The sequence below is a fragment of the Heptranchias perlo genome, chromosome 32 (assembly GCF_035084215.1).
Source record: "Heptranchias perlo isolate sHepPer1 chromosome 32, sHepPer1.hap1, whole genome shotgun sequence".
NCBI classification, from domain to species: domain Eukaryota; kingdom Metazoa; phylum Chordata; class Chondrichthyes; order Hexanchiformes; family Hexanchidae; genus Heptranchias; species Heptranchias perlo.
The window spans coordinates 11,579,820-11,594,568 of NC_090356.1; the positions used below are offsets into that span (position 1 = coordinate 11,579,820).

Below are 14,749 nucleotides of genomic sequence, written 5' to 3' on the forward strand. Positions count from 1 at the left end.
CACAATTTAATATTAGATTAATGCAACTGTTCACTGAATCAATCTATCACTGTATTCTTTTGCAGTGTGAAGCACTTAAGAAAATGAAAGCCCTAAATGATTTTGTGAAGTCCAGCTCCCAGAAGACAACCAAGCCAAAAACAAGAGAAGCTATGCAGCTGTTCATGAGACAAGAGACATACATGGAAGCTCTTTCTAACCTCTATTGTCCCTTGAATCCCAGCAACTTCCTCACAGAACTCTGGTACGTGGACATAATTGGATAGTTAGGCAGGCGATATTACCAGCTTCACTTGAATGTAGGTCCAGAGCTTATAGTGGGCATTGTGCTATTTTCTAGGAGATGGTTTTGATTTTGTTACAATGAGAAATTTTACATATCGGCTGTCCCCAATAACTTTGAAGTAAAGACACCGTTTCTGAGCCAAACAGATTTGGAACAGCTTGTGTTTGATTCCTGATCTGTGCTGAATTAGTTGATCTCAGCTGGGGGAGTGGTACGGACACTCAAATTGGCCAAATTGAGTTCGAGAAGACAAAATCAGCCACGGTACCTGCTCCTTATCACCATCTAGCAGACCTTACTGGAAGTGCAAGTATGTGGTGTTCAGATGAGGACATGTGACATCCACAGTTGATAAGCTTGTCTGCACTCAATATCAATTGGCCATTGGGGCGAGATACTGAAGAGTGACTGGCTACTGTGGAACCATATCCCAACAAGGGACTCGATGCCTTCAGGAGGGGAAATTTGGCGAAAGGAAAAAGTTTAGGTCATGCAAACCTAAAGCAAAACCAGAACCACTAAGGAGCAATCTGAGACCGTGACGAGTTAGTAACCGACACGTTGGAAAGGAATTTTCATTCGAAAAGATATTTTTGGCCAAAAATGAGTTTTGTGGTAATTTTTACATCCAGTGCTGTGAAATTTACTGGACATATTTGTCATGTTAGTGACTCAAATTAGCCAAATGTACATTTGAGACCCATAGCAAGTAAATCAATTATTAATTATTATTTTCCTCCTACTCTATAATCAGTGGTCTATTTTACTCATGTTCTTACTGACTTTTCCAGGGTGGATAAATGCAAGTTCATGGATTCCAAAATGAAACCACTGTGGATTGTTTACAAAAATCAGAGACCTGATGGGAATCCCATGGGTATCATATTCAAGAATGGAGATGGTACGAAAATCTTTGTGTCCCTCTGATTTTGTTTTAATTGTTACGCTTCAGTATTATGGAGTGCATTATAGTGAATATAATAACTTCACTTATTCTCATACACTGTGGAGCTAATTTCACAATCCCACACTCCCAGCTGGAAAACTGCGCTCGATGGTAGTGTAGCTCAGCGATAGAGCTACAAATATTTTGGAGATGGAGCCACGACACTGTAGCCCCGTCTGTCTAACCCGCACTCCCTGCATGTGCAGCTCCCCGCTTGGAGCACTGGACCAGCCTTATACGTATACGATAACTTGTGAAATCAAATTATTTATACAAGGCCATGAAAAGCATGTGTAAAAGTGACAATAGATCTGAAATTATGGAGATTAAAAACCTAACCAGAAGTACTCCCCTGCAAATGACCAGCAGTTCAAAACAAAAATCGCCAAAAAAACTACCTGCTTAATTGATGGTTGTCTGTAACCATGGTAAGCCCCTTACCTGCCTCTAAAGATCGTGAACCATCAACAAATAAACAACTAATATCACGAGCACCATGGTAACAGCTGCCACTGAGCATCGGGCCGTTCTGACACGGTGAAGGGGCGTGTTTGGGATGATATGAGGAGCTGACCTTGCTGGGGAGTTTCTTGGGTTCTGTTTTCACTTGTGATGCCGACCTGTATAACTCACTTGTGGCACTGCCCCTCGGACATTATGTAACTTACTTTCTGCACGTGTTGAATTCAATTTGCTGTATATTCTCTTATATATAAAGAAGTCTTGCCTTGCATCCACATCCTGTAATCATTGCTTTTCAAGCACCCTTCTCAATCACTTTTAATTCTAATCAAATTTATGAGAATTATCCCCTAAATTTATCTACCCAAATTTCTTTTGCACATACCTGATTTTAGTGTGAGATAGGTGATTGACTTCCAGCCCTGACTTTCACTTTAACGGGTGCAACAGACTAAATAAATTACAACAAACTTCAAACAGTTCCAAGTCAGGTGAAAATGAAAACGTTTAAAGTTTTAAACCGTGATTGTTAGAATTGAGATAATTTATACGTTCTACTTCCGATATTCTGCTCTCTCTCAGACACAAAGCAATCTTAAACTGCTGTGTGCGACAGCTCCCTCCCTCCTACCAGTTCCACTATCTCCAACTGGTTAATGACCATTCGATCAAACTAATCCAGGGTTCTGATCTGCAGCCTGAACCCCAGCATTCATTTCAAGAATGCAGAGCCTTAAAGCGACACACACCTACATTCTATTTTACATGATACAAGGTTCCTATCCTCATCAAAGAACACATCCTCTCTCTTACTGTGAGCAGTGGGACATTCACTAGTATATATAAAATCTAGCAAATGTCCATCACGCTGCAGGTGTCAAACTTTGTTACAGAGGCAAAACAATCTAAAGAAAGAAAGCCAGGCATTTCCTTCTGGGTTGTACTGAGCTGGAGCTTGAAATTTACAAGCACATTTATCTACCTGTAATTGACCTCGCCAGTTTGCAAGCAGCTAAAATTACCTGGATTCTCACGAGGGGTACTTGATCACTGGCCTTAAAGGGACAGGACAGGTTAGCAGTTACAGCATTGAAGGTCCACTGGTAGACATCTTTTTAAAAACACCCAACTTAACTTATTCGTATTCTTTTTCTTACAATAGATCTTCGCCAGGACATGTTAACAATTCAGATGATCCAGCTAATGGATGTTCTGTGGAAAAAACAGGGCCTGGATTATAGGTAATAAAGTATTTATGATGTCTTCTTCCAGAGCTTTCTTCAAATTGTGCTGTTACACAGACGGAATCCAAACTGATCCCACTTGAAAGTGACAGCATGGCATCAAACTGTATCATAAGCCGGTCTACACCATTCCACAGAGATACCTCGCCATAAATTAGTTCAATTCTTGCTGCCAAGCCAATTAAGCCATGAAGGTTCATGTGATATGACACTGACACAGCAAAATACAAAAAGCACTGATGTGATCAATGATTTCTTAAAAATATTTTATTCTAAGTGTAGCTGTTTATATTTCTGAAATTTGCACTTTATAGTTTTATCATATTGGAGCTTTATCACATTTCTGCCCACATAGTTGTGATGTCATGGCCAGTTTCACTCTCTCTCACTCGCAAATCCACACATAGCATTACATGCTTACAGACTGTGCTATCGGAAAAGATAATTATTTCAACACTCTCCTCCAAAGACTGAATTTAAATGATATAACACCCCTGTCTAGGGAATTAAGTCCAGAGCAGTTTCTGTTGAAATACTGAACATCAGTCCAAGGATGTTCCCATGAGCTGTAGTTCAAATCGATATTAAAACAAACCATTACCAATAACTTGCATTTATATACTGTCTTTAACATAGAGAAAAGGTGCTTCAGAGACTTGAGGAACCAGTCTGACAATTTAATAACAAGAAATTTATTTCTTTGCTTCAGAAATATCAAAATGAAAAATTAAACTGGGACACAGAATACTGTGATTTAAGAATCGTTTTGTATATTTAATCTCAGCATCTTTTTACAATACTTTTCACATTACAATACTAATTATACATGAAGCCACTTTTAAATTGATGGATTTTTGACGTGTTTCATCGCTTTGTTATAGAAGTGTAAGGATTGAAACTTTTAGCGCACAGTTCACTAATGCACTCGTACAAAATTCCTGTGTGCATTACTTGAACATAAACCCACTTATTTTTTAAAAAGTGCACATAGGAATATTTACTCAGTTACGTTAACTAAAAATAGTGCTCAGATCTTGGAGTTTGTGGTGGGAGGGTGCAAAAAACTATTGTACCAATCTTCACTTGGTGAAGAGGACTTGGTGCAGGACTGTTGGATGATAAGGGAGAAGTTCCTCCAGATATGAAGTAATGTGTGGGAGTAGCAAAGGTGTCTGAGAATATATATAATAGTGAAACAATGCCTGTACAAAGAATGCCTTTGAACAGCCTCAAAGGTGTGATTTGTAATACGTTTAAAACCCTTCAAAATACCTTGTTATTGGAAAATCTGAAGCAGGTCAGTCAGTAACCTTTAAATTCTCAAAACAACCCGAGTTTATGTACAAAACTGTCAGGGAGTGATTTTTAAACCCCAAGAACGGGTGAGTTAGGGGTGGGCGGGAGTTGAAAATGGTTGTTTTTTGGGTCGCGACCGCAACCCGGCTTTATTTCCAGGTTTAACATCGGCACGTAAAAGTACAGGCTTCCCACTGGGAATGCAAAGTCCGAAAATTTTGCAGTTGCGACCCCAAAAAAACAACTATTTTCAATTCCCGCCTGCCCCCAACCCACCCGTTCTTGGGGTTTAAAATCACCCCCTCAGTCTGACAGGGCAGAAATTATTAGGGATGCATCTTTCATTGTCAACCAAGCTGCACTAGTGGAATGTTGTCTAGTTATTGAAAATATGACTTCAAGAAGATGTTCATAACGTGTACATTCTTTTTCCTTCAGGATGATTCCTTACGCCTGTCTTTCCACCGGAGACAAAACAGGAGTGATTGAAGTGGTAACACATGCAGAAACAATTGCAAATATCCAACTCAATAAAAGCAATATGGCAGCTACTGCGGCTTTTAACAAGGACGCTCTGCTGAACTGGCTAAAATCGAAGAACCCGGGGTAAGGAATGAAGAAGAACACCCATCGTAATTTAGGACTTTTAGGAATCTTCATGCTGAATAGAAATAAAGACCAAAAATGCCAGAAATACATGCCAGGGTCAGTCAGTATCTGAAAGAGAAAAGACACTTAACGTTTTGGCTATGACCTTTCTTCAGGATTCAGATGAAAGGGTCCCACCCGAGACATTAACCCAATTTTTTTCCCCCTCTCTCAGCTAGTGAGTGACCTGCTGTGTATTTCCAGCATTTCAGATTTGCAGTTTTTTTTTCCTCTCTTGGTGCTGCGTGGACCTTGTTGAAGAGGCTGGAGCAGCTAATGCGTTGGGTGAACACAGAGCTTCCATTCAATGATTCTTTAATCACTGAACACTCTGCACAAAAACATAGTTTACGTTAATGAAACATTCATCGATTGGATAACCTCGGGAGATAATTGAGTCAGTAAGCACGACCGTTAAACTGGGTTTGGTTTGTCTTTCAGGGAATTGTGGAATCTCTTGCTGAAGTTAAACACCCAACCATAACAACAAACAGATTGTTCATCCGACTATTTGGAATATTTAGAATTCTTGGAAGTTTAGTCCGGATGATTTTATTACGCGTGTAGCAAGGCTTTATTCCTTTGTTTTTCAAAGCATTAAACGTAATCTTTCTGACGTGCTGGGGAGGCACTCCGTGGTCGCAATCCCGTGACATTTGGCTGACATTTCCCTCTGTGAGTGTATCTCGGGCGTGATGCAAAGTATGAGTCATAGTGATGTACCTTATGAGTTTGAAATCGAATGACACAAATTTTGTATGTGCACTTGTGGGCCCATTTTATGCTCTTGTTTTCCACTGACACGGTTGGTGTTGAATTTCCCACTGTTGCTATTTTGTATTTTCTACTGTGTGGTTTAACTGTTGTGATGAAATGATACTGAGTCTTGCAGAGCACTTAGGAGCTGAAGTTTGCATTTTGTCCAATACAGCAGTGAGCAATGGTTCGAAACAGTGCCAGAAAAATTGCTGATCTCCCTTTTCCTCTCTTTCCCACCCCCTCCCCGATATTTTTTTAAAACAAACTGAATAATTTTTTGCACTCTTTGAAAATGTTGTATTTTTTTTGGGTGGGGTGGGGGTAGAGTGGGGCGTAAGAAAGGGAAAAATTATGAAACATAATAGCAGGTCAGCTATTCTGCTTCACCCAAATGGTGGTCTTAATATTGCCATTGCAGCACCATGTTTGCTATATGACTATAAGAGCAGTGGCACTTCAATGCCAATATATCGCTGTACAAGTGAACTGGGCCCTAACTGCGAGGGACGTGCTGGGGAGAAGCCAAGGATTCTGTTTAGAAAAGACCCACCCGTTCTTCCTCAACCATGTTTAACGTTTTGTTGAGTCCTCCAGCACCATGGTGGTTTATCTGGGTGCCTTTTCTTTCTGCCTGATCTCCCCTACCCCCCTTCCTCCATCCCTCACCCCTACCAAGTCTAGGTACAAAAGCTCTTCCCGATTGCGGAAGACAAAAGCAGACGCACATTGCGACTGCTGGGAGCGGAATCAGGGACGATATAGTCCTCTCGGGCGATGGGATCACCGACCGCCAAAAGAGAAGCAAAATGGCCATAATTACACTCCCCACCCCCAAACCCACATGGATTATAGAATCCTAGTGAACAGCATGATTGGTGGTTCAAGTCCGCAGGCTGCCTGCAGAGCAGCAGTTTGAGCTTACTTGAGACTTGTGCTTGCAAACATTCTGCTCCCAATCCCCCTCTTAATTGAGACTTCTTAACTAGAATTAAAATTTCTTCGTTTTTTCAATGTGTAGCATCGTATTTTTTTTAATTGTTTACCTGACATGGTTTTTTTTATGTTTCTTTTTCAAAGATAAAATTAATTAAATTTCAAGAAAACCACATGAAGCTAAATAAAATATACATTTTTGAAATTCCTGATGCAACAAAAGGGGCTTCATATTGAAAAACACCAAATCAAAATGAACGGCCTGTTTCAAAAATGAACGGCCCTTAAGAACAACAGAACTACAACAAAGTAAAAAATATGAAAAGTTTGGAGCCTTTTTGAAACTGCATGCTTTAATTTGGTGATTTTAGTGTAAATCTAAACTATTAAAAGTTTTGTGTCTAAGACTATTTCACTGCAAAATGTATAATTGCAGAGTGCCTCCCATGTTGGTGATTGGTCCATGCTAACCACATGGTTTTGCCAGTTACATAGCGAGCGCAGGTGAATCACAACCAGAGAACCATTTCCTGGAAAAACAGACACATAATCACATTGTCTTCTTGCCTGGTTGTGCTCAGTTTACTCTGCAATACGCCTACGCTACCCTTCCCACGTAGGACTTCAGCACGGGATCGAGGCTGACACTGCAACATAACACGGATGGAATGCTGCATTGTCAGAGGTGCCGTCTTTCAGATGAGATGTTAAATGGAGAGCCTTTCCTATCTGCCTGTCCGTTTGGGTGGATGTAAAAGGTCCCATGATACTATGGTTCTCATGGTGATCTGGCCACCACCACTAAATATAACGCTATCTGTTTGCTTTCTTGTGGTTACAGTGACCTTACAAAATCTTGTTTTTGATATTTTTTCATCAGCTGGCATCTTGCTATAAGAATCTGATTTTTCAGCCACTGGTTTTCTCTCCTCATTGAAGCACAGGTTTTATAGAGACTTGCAGTGAGGTGATTGTTGCATTACAAGAACTGATGCAACATGGGAGGCAATACTTGTTTGGAATCCATAGTCGCAGGGAATTGTAAATCAGTTGCCCCCTTTTCTCCAGCGATGTACAAAATTACTTTGCTCTTTACCTTGCAGGGAAGCACTGGATCGAGCCATTGAGGAGTTCACCCTCTCGTGTGCTGGCTACTGTGTAGCTACCTATGTGCTTGGAATTGGAGATCGGCACAGTGACAATATTATGATCAGGGAAAATGGACAGGTATGAGGATACGAGAAAAATATGATTACTTGGATTACAAATAACACACGTGGGCACTTCCCAGCTGGAGTCACTGGATAGAGGTCAGAAGCAGAAAGTCTGGCTGATTTCTTCTTCCCCTCTCATCCCATCCCAAGAGTCCTGGAGCCAATTGTATAGTCCCTACTGCCACCCTGGCTAAAATCACTTAACTTAGCACAAACTGAGTGACGAGTGACCAAAGCTGGCACTTTCATGGAACAGTGATGTGTCGTGTATTCTGTGACTTGTAGCATTCACCCCTTTTCCTTTTTAGAGTAGGTATAACCTTTTTTTTTTAAAAGGCTGAGGGAAAGAGAAGAAGGGAGCAATCCTTCCCTTAACCCTCCCCGCACTCTACTCTAGATCAGAGAGCTCTCAATGTCCCGGCCGCTATCTCATTTTGTTGTTTGTGGGACCTTGCTTGCACAAATTGGCTACAGTGTTTGCCCATAACAGCAGTGACTTCTGTTCAAAAATTGACTAGTTCTGAAATGCTTTGGGCCATCCTGAGGATGTGAAAGGCGCGAGATCAATACGTGTTTAATTCTTCATTACCAGCGGGGTGGTGGAACAGAAAAACATTTGAATTCCTGTTAGGACGGGGGATACTGGGATATTGGTTCCAGTATCTGGTTAGAAACCTAATGGGAGGTTTGGAAGTGGAGACTAGATGGGCCAATGGTCTTCTCCTGCCCAAAATATTTACGATTTTACAATTAGCAAACAGAGGAACTATTCCTTCATGTTCAGCTGAACAGAGTAGCACCCAAACTGAACTAGGTACCTGAACTTCAGTCAACTGGGCTCACCCCTTCCCGTAGCTGCAGAGTAACCAAGTCCTAGCTGGAGCTCCAATCTGAGTTGCAAGAGAATTCTCTTAATAACTGCATCACCAAGTTCCCATTAAATGATTTTATATAATAAATTGTAGCCTTTAAATATCTGCTTGAATTCTATTCTGGGAGATCTTTCTCACTAAAAGAATGAATTTTCATCCACAGCTCTTCCACATCGATTTCGGACACTTCCTTGGAAACTTCAAGAGTAAGTTTGGGATCAACAGGGAGCGGGTGCCATTCATTCTAACGCACGACTTTGTGCACGTGATACAGCAAGGAAAAACCAACAACAGCGAGAAGTTTGAAAGGTAAACAATACAGCCTTCCAGCCATTGTGATATTAACCAAAATGAATGGACAGAAATCATGGGGCCACGTACCTGAGTTCCTGATGTGAGCTCCCAGTTGGTGAGGCTCTGCACCAGGAGTGCAAACTCATATTGCTGGGGCTCTTTTCTCTCAAAGTGTAGGCTGAGGGGTGATTTAATAGAGATCTTTAAAGTTATGAAGGGTTTTGATAAAGTAGATGTAGAAGATGATGTTTCCACTTGTGGGGGAGTCCAAAACTAAGGGTCATAAATATAAGATAGTAACTAATAAATCCAATAGGGAATTCAGGAGAAACTTCTTTACCCAGAGAGTGGTGAGAATGTGGAACTCGCTACCACAAGGAATAGTTGAGACGAATAGCATAGACTCATTTAAGGGGAAGCTAGATAAGTACATGAGGGAGAAAGGAATAGAAGGATATGCTGATAGGGTTAGATGAAGTAAAGTGGGAGGATGCTCGTGTGGAGCATAAACACCAGCATAGACCAGTGGGTCGAATGGCCTGTTTCTGAGCTATTAATTCTATGTATAAAATTACCCCTTATAAGCCCACCTGAGTTTTAAATATAAGCTCAAATTTCCACCCCTTGGAATCAACCCCCTCTGGAAGTGGATATTTGGTAACTAATTAGCATGGGACACCATTAGTAACAACGTCACTAAGCTTGGGTCAAATGGTAGTTTCTCCTCCTTGCCGCTCCACACACACACACACATGGACTTCTTTTTAAAACTGTCCTACGTCGCTCTTTCCTGTTGTTCCAATTTCCCCCCACCCATGTATTGAAACAAGCAGCCAGCTCAGTCGCATCGACCCGCTGAGCATGGCCGCCTTAGTGTTAAACTCGAGGTCCATTACAGTGAGAGATGTCACGGTGGTGACCAGCAAGTAAAATTTTAAACACTTCAACAAAATGAACACATTCTTCGCAAAGCCATTGAATTTTAGAAAGTCTCGTGACGTTTCCCCAATGATGTCAGCAGTCAGTATTTAAACAAAATTATTCTTAAAGATCAGCAATGGGGAAGAAAAAGTTCCTCGTAAGAGAGATTTTAAATGTGGTTTTTGTTCTGATAACAGGAACTGCTTTGAATTTAATTTGACTTTCATTGAATGGGATCACTATCTTGAAGGGGAATAGAGTTGTGGAGAGGGTCATGACATTGCGATTTTTTTTGAGGGCTAGGAAGGGGCTTGATGTCCCGACAGATGGTGGGAGGGGAGGAGTTTACAATACGACCTTTACATAGTCAGCAACTTCCTTATTGCTGTTTGTAATATAATGAGATTTCCTGTCTCGCCATGAAATCACTGTGAACTGAATTTTCCATCCATTCACAGTCAAAATCAAGTCGCCCCCTCCTCCCCATTCTTGGAAAAAAAGGGCAAGGGTTCGCCACTTTCTTTCACTGATGTTTTTGTTACTTAAAACCAGCTTCTTTTCATAATAATTAGGAATTCCACACCTCGAAAACAAACAGGTTAATGCACACGTGTAAACATCGTGCACACAGAGATACGTTAAGCTTTTGTACATGAATGTCGCTCATTGGGAGTTCCACCCTTTCAGTAGCACTGGATGAGCGTGACAGGAGCTTGCAGTTTTCTGTAGTGTACAGTGCAAACAAGTGTGCAAATGGAATGTTATGCATACCATTGACTGTTTTGAACCAAGTTGAGTTGGGTTGGGCTGGGCTGTTGGGCTAACTGGCCTTTTCCTGTTCATAGAAGTTCTTATGTAGAATCTACATGATGTTTAATGGGGATAATAAGGCAACTGAACTATCCAGATGGCATTGCATTACCTGTGCTGTATTGTGCTACATTTCTCGAAGGGTCTGATTATCATTGCTGTATGTGATCCCTTACAGTAATAGTGTGTGAGATCTGTGCTGCTCCAATAGTTTAAACTTATTCTCTATTTTATTCTGTAGTGAATTTAAAATTTTACATATTTAGTCCTTGTGTTAGAATTTCAGTATTAATAAGTTAATAGTTCAGTCCCATGCTATAGTATGAATCCAATATTAATAATTTGAAGCTGATATTGAGGCATAAGAATCTCCAAATCAGGCTTTAAAATCCTTTCTCGTAAACATTTCTGCAGTAAAAGAATGCATCGTGTGTGTGTGTGTGTGTGTGTGTGTGTGTGTATTGCTAACGTTCTTTGAATTCACTGGGATTTTTTCCTTTTTTCCATTCCTATCCGATTGATGTCTTGAAAAGGTTCCGAAAGTATTGTGAACAAGCGTACATGATTCTCCGGAGGCACGGCCCTCTCTTCATTAACCTCTTTGCACTGATGCAAGCTGCTGGACTCCCAGAGCTCAGCTGCTCCAAAGATATCCAGTATCTCAAGGTGAGGAAATGCATAATGTCCCTGAAGCAGCTCCAGCACAATGAGGGGGAGGATCTAATTACAATCCAGCAAAACCCTGAAACACAGCCACAAAACTCCAGCAGAATTGTGCCTGTGAAAACGGAGCAGGGTCCCATTGTTTCCAAGGCAGGCAACCTGTTCTTTAATATCAACAATACTCTAGATTGAGGGCAGAGTTCTTAATATTGAAAGAACAGTTTCCCCGACACTTGCCTTCTCCTTCGACGTGATGTTTAATATTAAACGGTGTAGTTTTGTATACAGTGGGTAAGAATAGATGCCTGAATAAGTGGAAACTCACTGCGGACAATAGATGAGTGTTTTGTATTATACTTCTGCAGCTGAGATATCACCGGCTGTGCATGTAATACTCTTGTAATTGTCATTATTGCTGATTTAGAGAATTTCACTTTATATTTGGGATTTTTGTTTGGCAGGATTCACTAGCTTTAGGAAAAACAGAAGAAGAGGCACTTAAACACTTCAAAATGAAATTTGATGAAGCACTGCGTGAAAGCTGGAAGACCAAAGTGAATTGGATGGCTCACAATGTAGCCAAAGACAATCGGTCATAGCTGAACGAACTCTCTCTCTTTCTCTCTTTCTCTCTCTCTCTCTCTCTCTCTTTCTATATAGCCTTTAACTAAAAGAAGAAAAACTCGAGGAAGCAAAGTGACCAATAATAGCCTGTCAGCATCCTGCATCCACAAATGAATCGATATGTGATTGACGAGCGATTATGTTTATGAAGAATGCGAAGCTTTCTCGACATTTTGTGAACTTGGGAAGATGTTTACTCATGCAATGTGGATACTTGCACTGTCTGCAACCACTTCCTTTCCATTCCGAGATGTGGTCTTAGGTACAGAATTGGCTCTGAATATCCACTTTAATTACCCAGGTTCAAGGGGCATTCTGCCCTCTCTACGCTGGCCTGTTGCTCTCTAACATGTTCTGTTATTGTCTCGGACTTTCTCTTTTCGTCTAGCTGTTTAGTGCACTCGATAGGACTGGCAACAGCTGCATAGCCGCCAACTTGAAGAGGGAAAAGTGCAAGAAAAAGTCAAGTGGACAACTGTTCAACCTGAAAATAATGCAGGTTTAACGACTGTCTTGTCCTGTAACCGCAGTGAATCAGCTCTCAACCAGGTTCCCTCCCACCTTTCAGCAGAAGGGCAGTCAAGCAGATCTGAATTTCCAGAACTTCAGGCGCCAATGTCTTCCTGCGCTCAGTCGTTGCATGTTTTGGGTTGAAGCAAAATGTTCATGTCCATCACCCCTCCCCCTGCTGAAGTGAGGTGTTCTGCTTCTGTGAAGCATCCCAGCCCGGTCAAAACTCGCACCATGGTGTTGATTCAAGCGTTAACTGACGGAGCAGTGTAACAGCCAGGAGAGCAGGCTGGTCACTTCCAGGCTGCGTTTTAAATCCCTGTCGGGTCGTCTGGTTGGGCAACGATGGAATGAATAAAGCACCCAGTGAATTTCAGTGTTCTGATCCTTTAGTGGATGTGACCTACGTGATTCTCCAAGTGGGATTGATCATTACCAATGATAGGGCAGCTTTTCAAGAGCTTTTTCTTTTGTAAAACAGGCCGTACCTGCTTCCTGAGTCATTTTTATTACGAAAGAGAAAAGTATGGTTATATTTATAAGTAACTGAAAATGTGTCTAAAGGGTACTTTGTTGTTTATAGGTACTACATCATCAACAGCTTTGTAATGAAGATTAACCCCCCCCCGTTTCTGGCTGTTTGCAAGAGAGCAGCACTGCAAAGCAGAAAGCAGAAATGTCGGAGGGGGTTTTTTTTTGCTTCTGCAAAGCCATATTTAACAGCAGTGCCTTGTCAGTAGCTTCAGTGTGGGGGCAGCTAGTGAGCAAGTCCTGCTGGTACAAAGCTCGTCCAAGGCTTGAAAGCAGTGATGACTTCAGGAGGAGTGGTGTCGGTGTGTGGGGTTGGCGGGGGGGGGGGTGTCCGTGTTGAAGACCCAGTGGAAACGGAAGCTCATCGAGTGCCCAGCGAGTATTGGTGAGGGACCAAACGTCCTACTGTCCAACCCAAGCAGTTTTGGGATACCTTTCCAAAGACCTGTAAAAACCACTGTGGACACGGAATATTTCGAGACCAGATTTTGCCGCGGCTCTTATTTTCTACCAAAGTAGCCTTGCGTTGGTCGCACTTATTTGTTTAGATGCAAAAGATAGTGTAATTGCACCTTGATGAAGTTAAACGTGCCTTTGTTTTGCTTCTTATGCAAACTTATTTGTGTAAATCGAGCTATTTAATATTTGCATATTTAAAAACAAGGTTGAATGTTTTTGTTTTTATTCGAGGTACGTTTTGTGCATTGTCGAATCTTGAGCAATTGTTCTTGAAGGAATATGTTTACAAAATTAATATCCCAGGACATCTGAAATGCTTTGTGTAAACTAATTTTGCTTGCAGTAAGTCCAAATGTTAGAAACTTTTTTTTTCTGCTATTTAAAAACTTTTAGTTTAGACACATTTGTCAAAATTACACATACAGCCTTTATACCCCAAAATATGTGGCAAGGACATTAGGGTGTTACTAGGTGCTAAGTGATGCGTCCACTCAACCCTGCTCACTGGGGGAGAAATTGTTGTTGCGCCCCATTACGGGTGGCAGGTTGCCGGGGCGATTGCTGAGGCCTGAGGACTAGGCTGAATTCAGCGTCGAGCCTCACTTGACTGGAAGCTGCAGCCACGAAACGGATGTCCCGACGCAGCTCGCCGGTCGAGGCCTGACAAATTGCGGGCGGCTTCAACGGCAAGCTGGCCCGTGGAGGGGAGGGGAGGGGAGGGGTGGGGAGGGGTGCAGGCGAAGTCGAGGGTGGGGGGAGCCCTGGCCGGGATTGGACCGTGGTCATTTTGTGGATCCAGGAGGTGCACAGAAATGTAACTTTTTGAATAAGTCGCGTGACCATTTTTATTGAGCGGCCTCGAGCAGTCCCTTTAAAGGCCGCTGGTTAGGCCGCTCATGACCTGCTACAAAGGGGGCGGAGTTCCTGCAGCGCAAGCTCCGCCTATTTGCGTCAGGGTCCGGCAACTGGCGTAGGACCCCAATTTGCATACGCGTGTCTCAGGCAGGCGGGCTATTTACAGGCCTGCCAGTATATGGCCACCAATGGGGCAATCGAATTTCCCTCCCCTCGTCTTACAACTCCTGGCCGCCCCTTTTTCAGGCGCTAAACAGACGGCCGTGACTTGAATACACCTCCCTCTGGCTTCAGATATTCATTTCCCAAATACGTGAGCTGCATTTCCTCAAATAGCAACGTGCATTACTTAGAGGCAAAAAAAACCTCTTTAAGCTTATACACACTGAGTCATTGTGAGGGAGGAATATGTGTTACTGATC

At 42.0% G+C, this 14,749-nt stretch overlaps 1 protein-coding gene across 5 annotated transcripts in view; it reads left to right on the forward strand.

The window, feature by feature from the left end:
* pik3cd (phosphatidylinositol-4,5-bisphosphate 3-kinase, catalytic subunit delta) overlaps positions 1–14,181 on the forward strand; it is a 161,251-nt gene extending 147,070 nt beyond the window's left edge. For all 5 annotated transcript variants that reach the window (XM_067970341.1, XM_067970342.1, XM_067970343.1 and 2 more), the window contains 8 exons: positions 66–244; positions 1,078–1,187; positions 2,857–2,935; positions 4,673–4,840; positions 7,678–7,801; positions 8,824–8,969; positions 11,219–11,351; positions 11,810–14,181. In XM_067970341.1, coding sequence (XP_067826442.1) covers positions 66–244; positions 1,078–1,187; positions 2,857–2,935; positions 4,673–4,840; positions 7,678–7,801; positions 8,824–8,969; positions 11,219–11,351; positions 11,810–11,947 — 1,077 coding nt within the window. In that variant the 3' untranslated portion in view covers positions 11,948–14,181. The remainder of the gene's footprint in view (positions 1–65; positions 245–1,077; positions 1,188–2,856; positions 2,936–4,672; positions 4,841–7,677; positions 7,802–8,823; positions 8,970–11,218; positions 11,352–11,809) is intronic.
* The last annotated feature ends 568 nt before the right edge of the window (positions 14,182–14,749 follow it).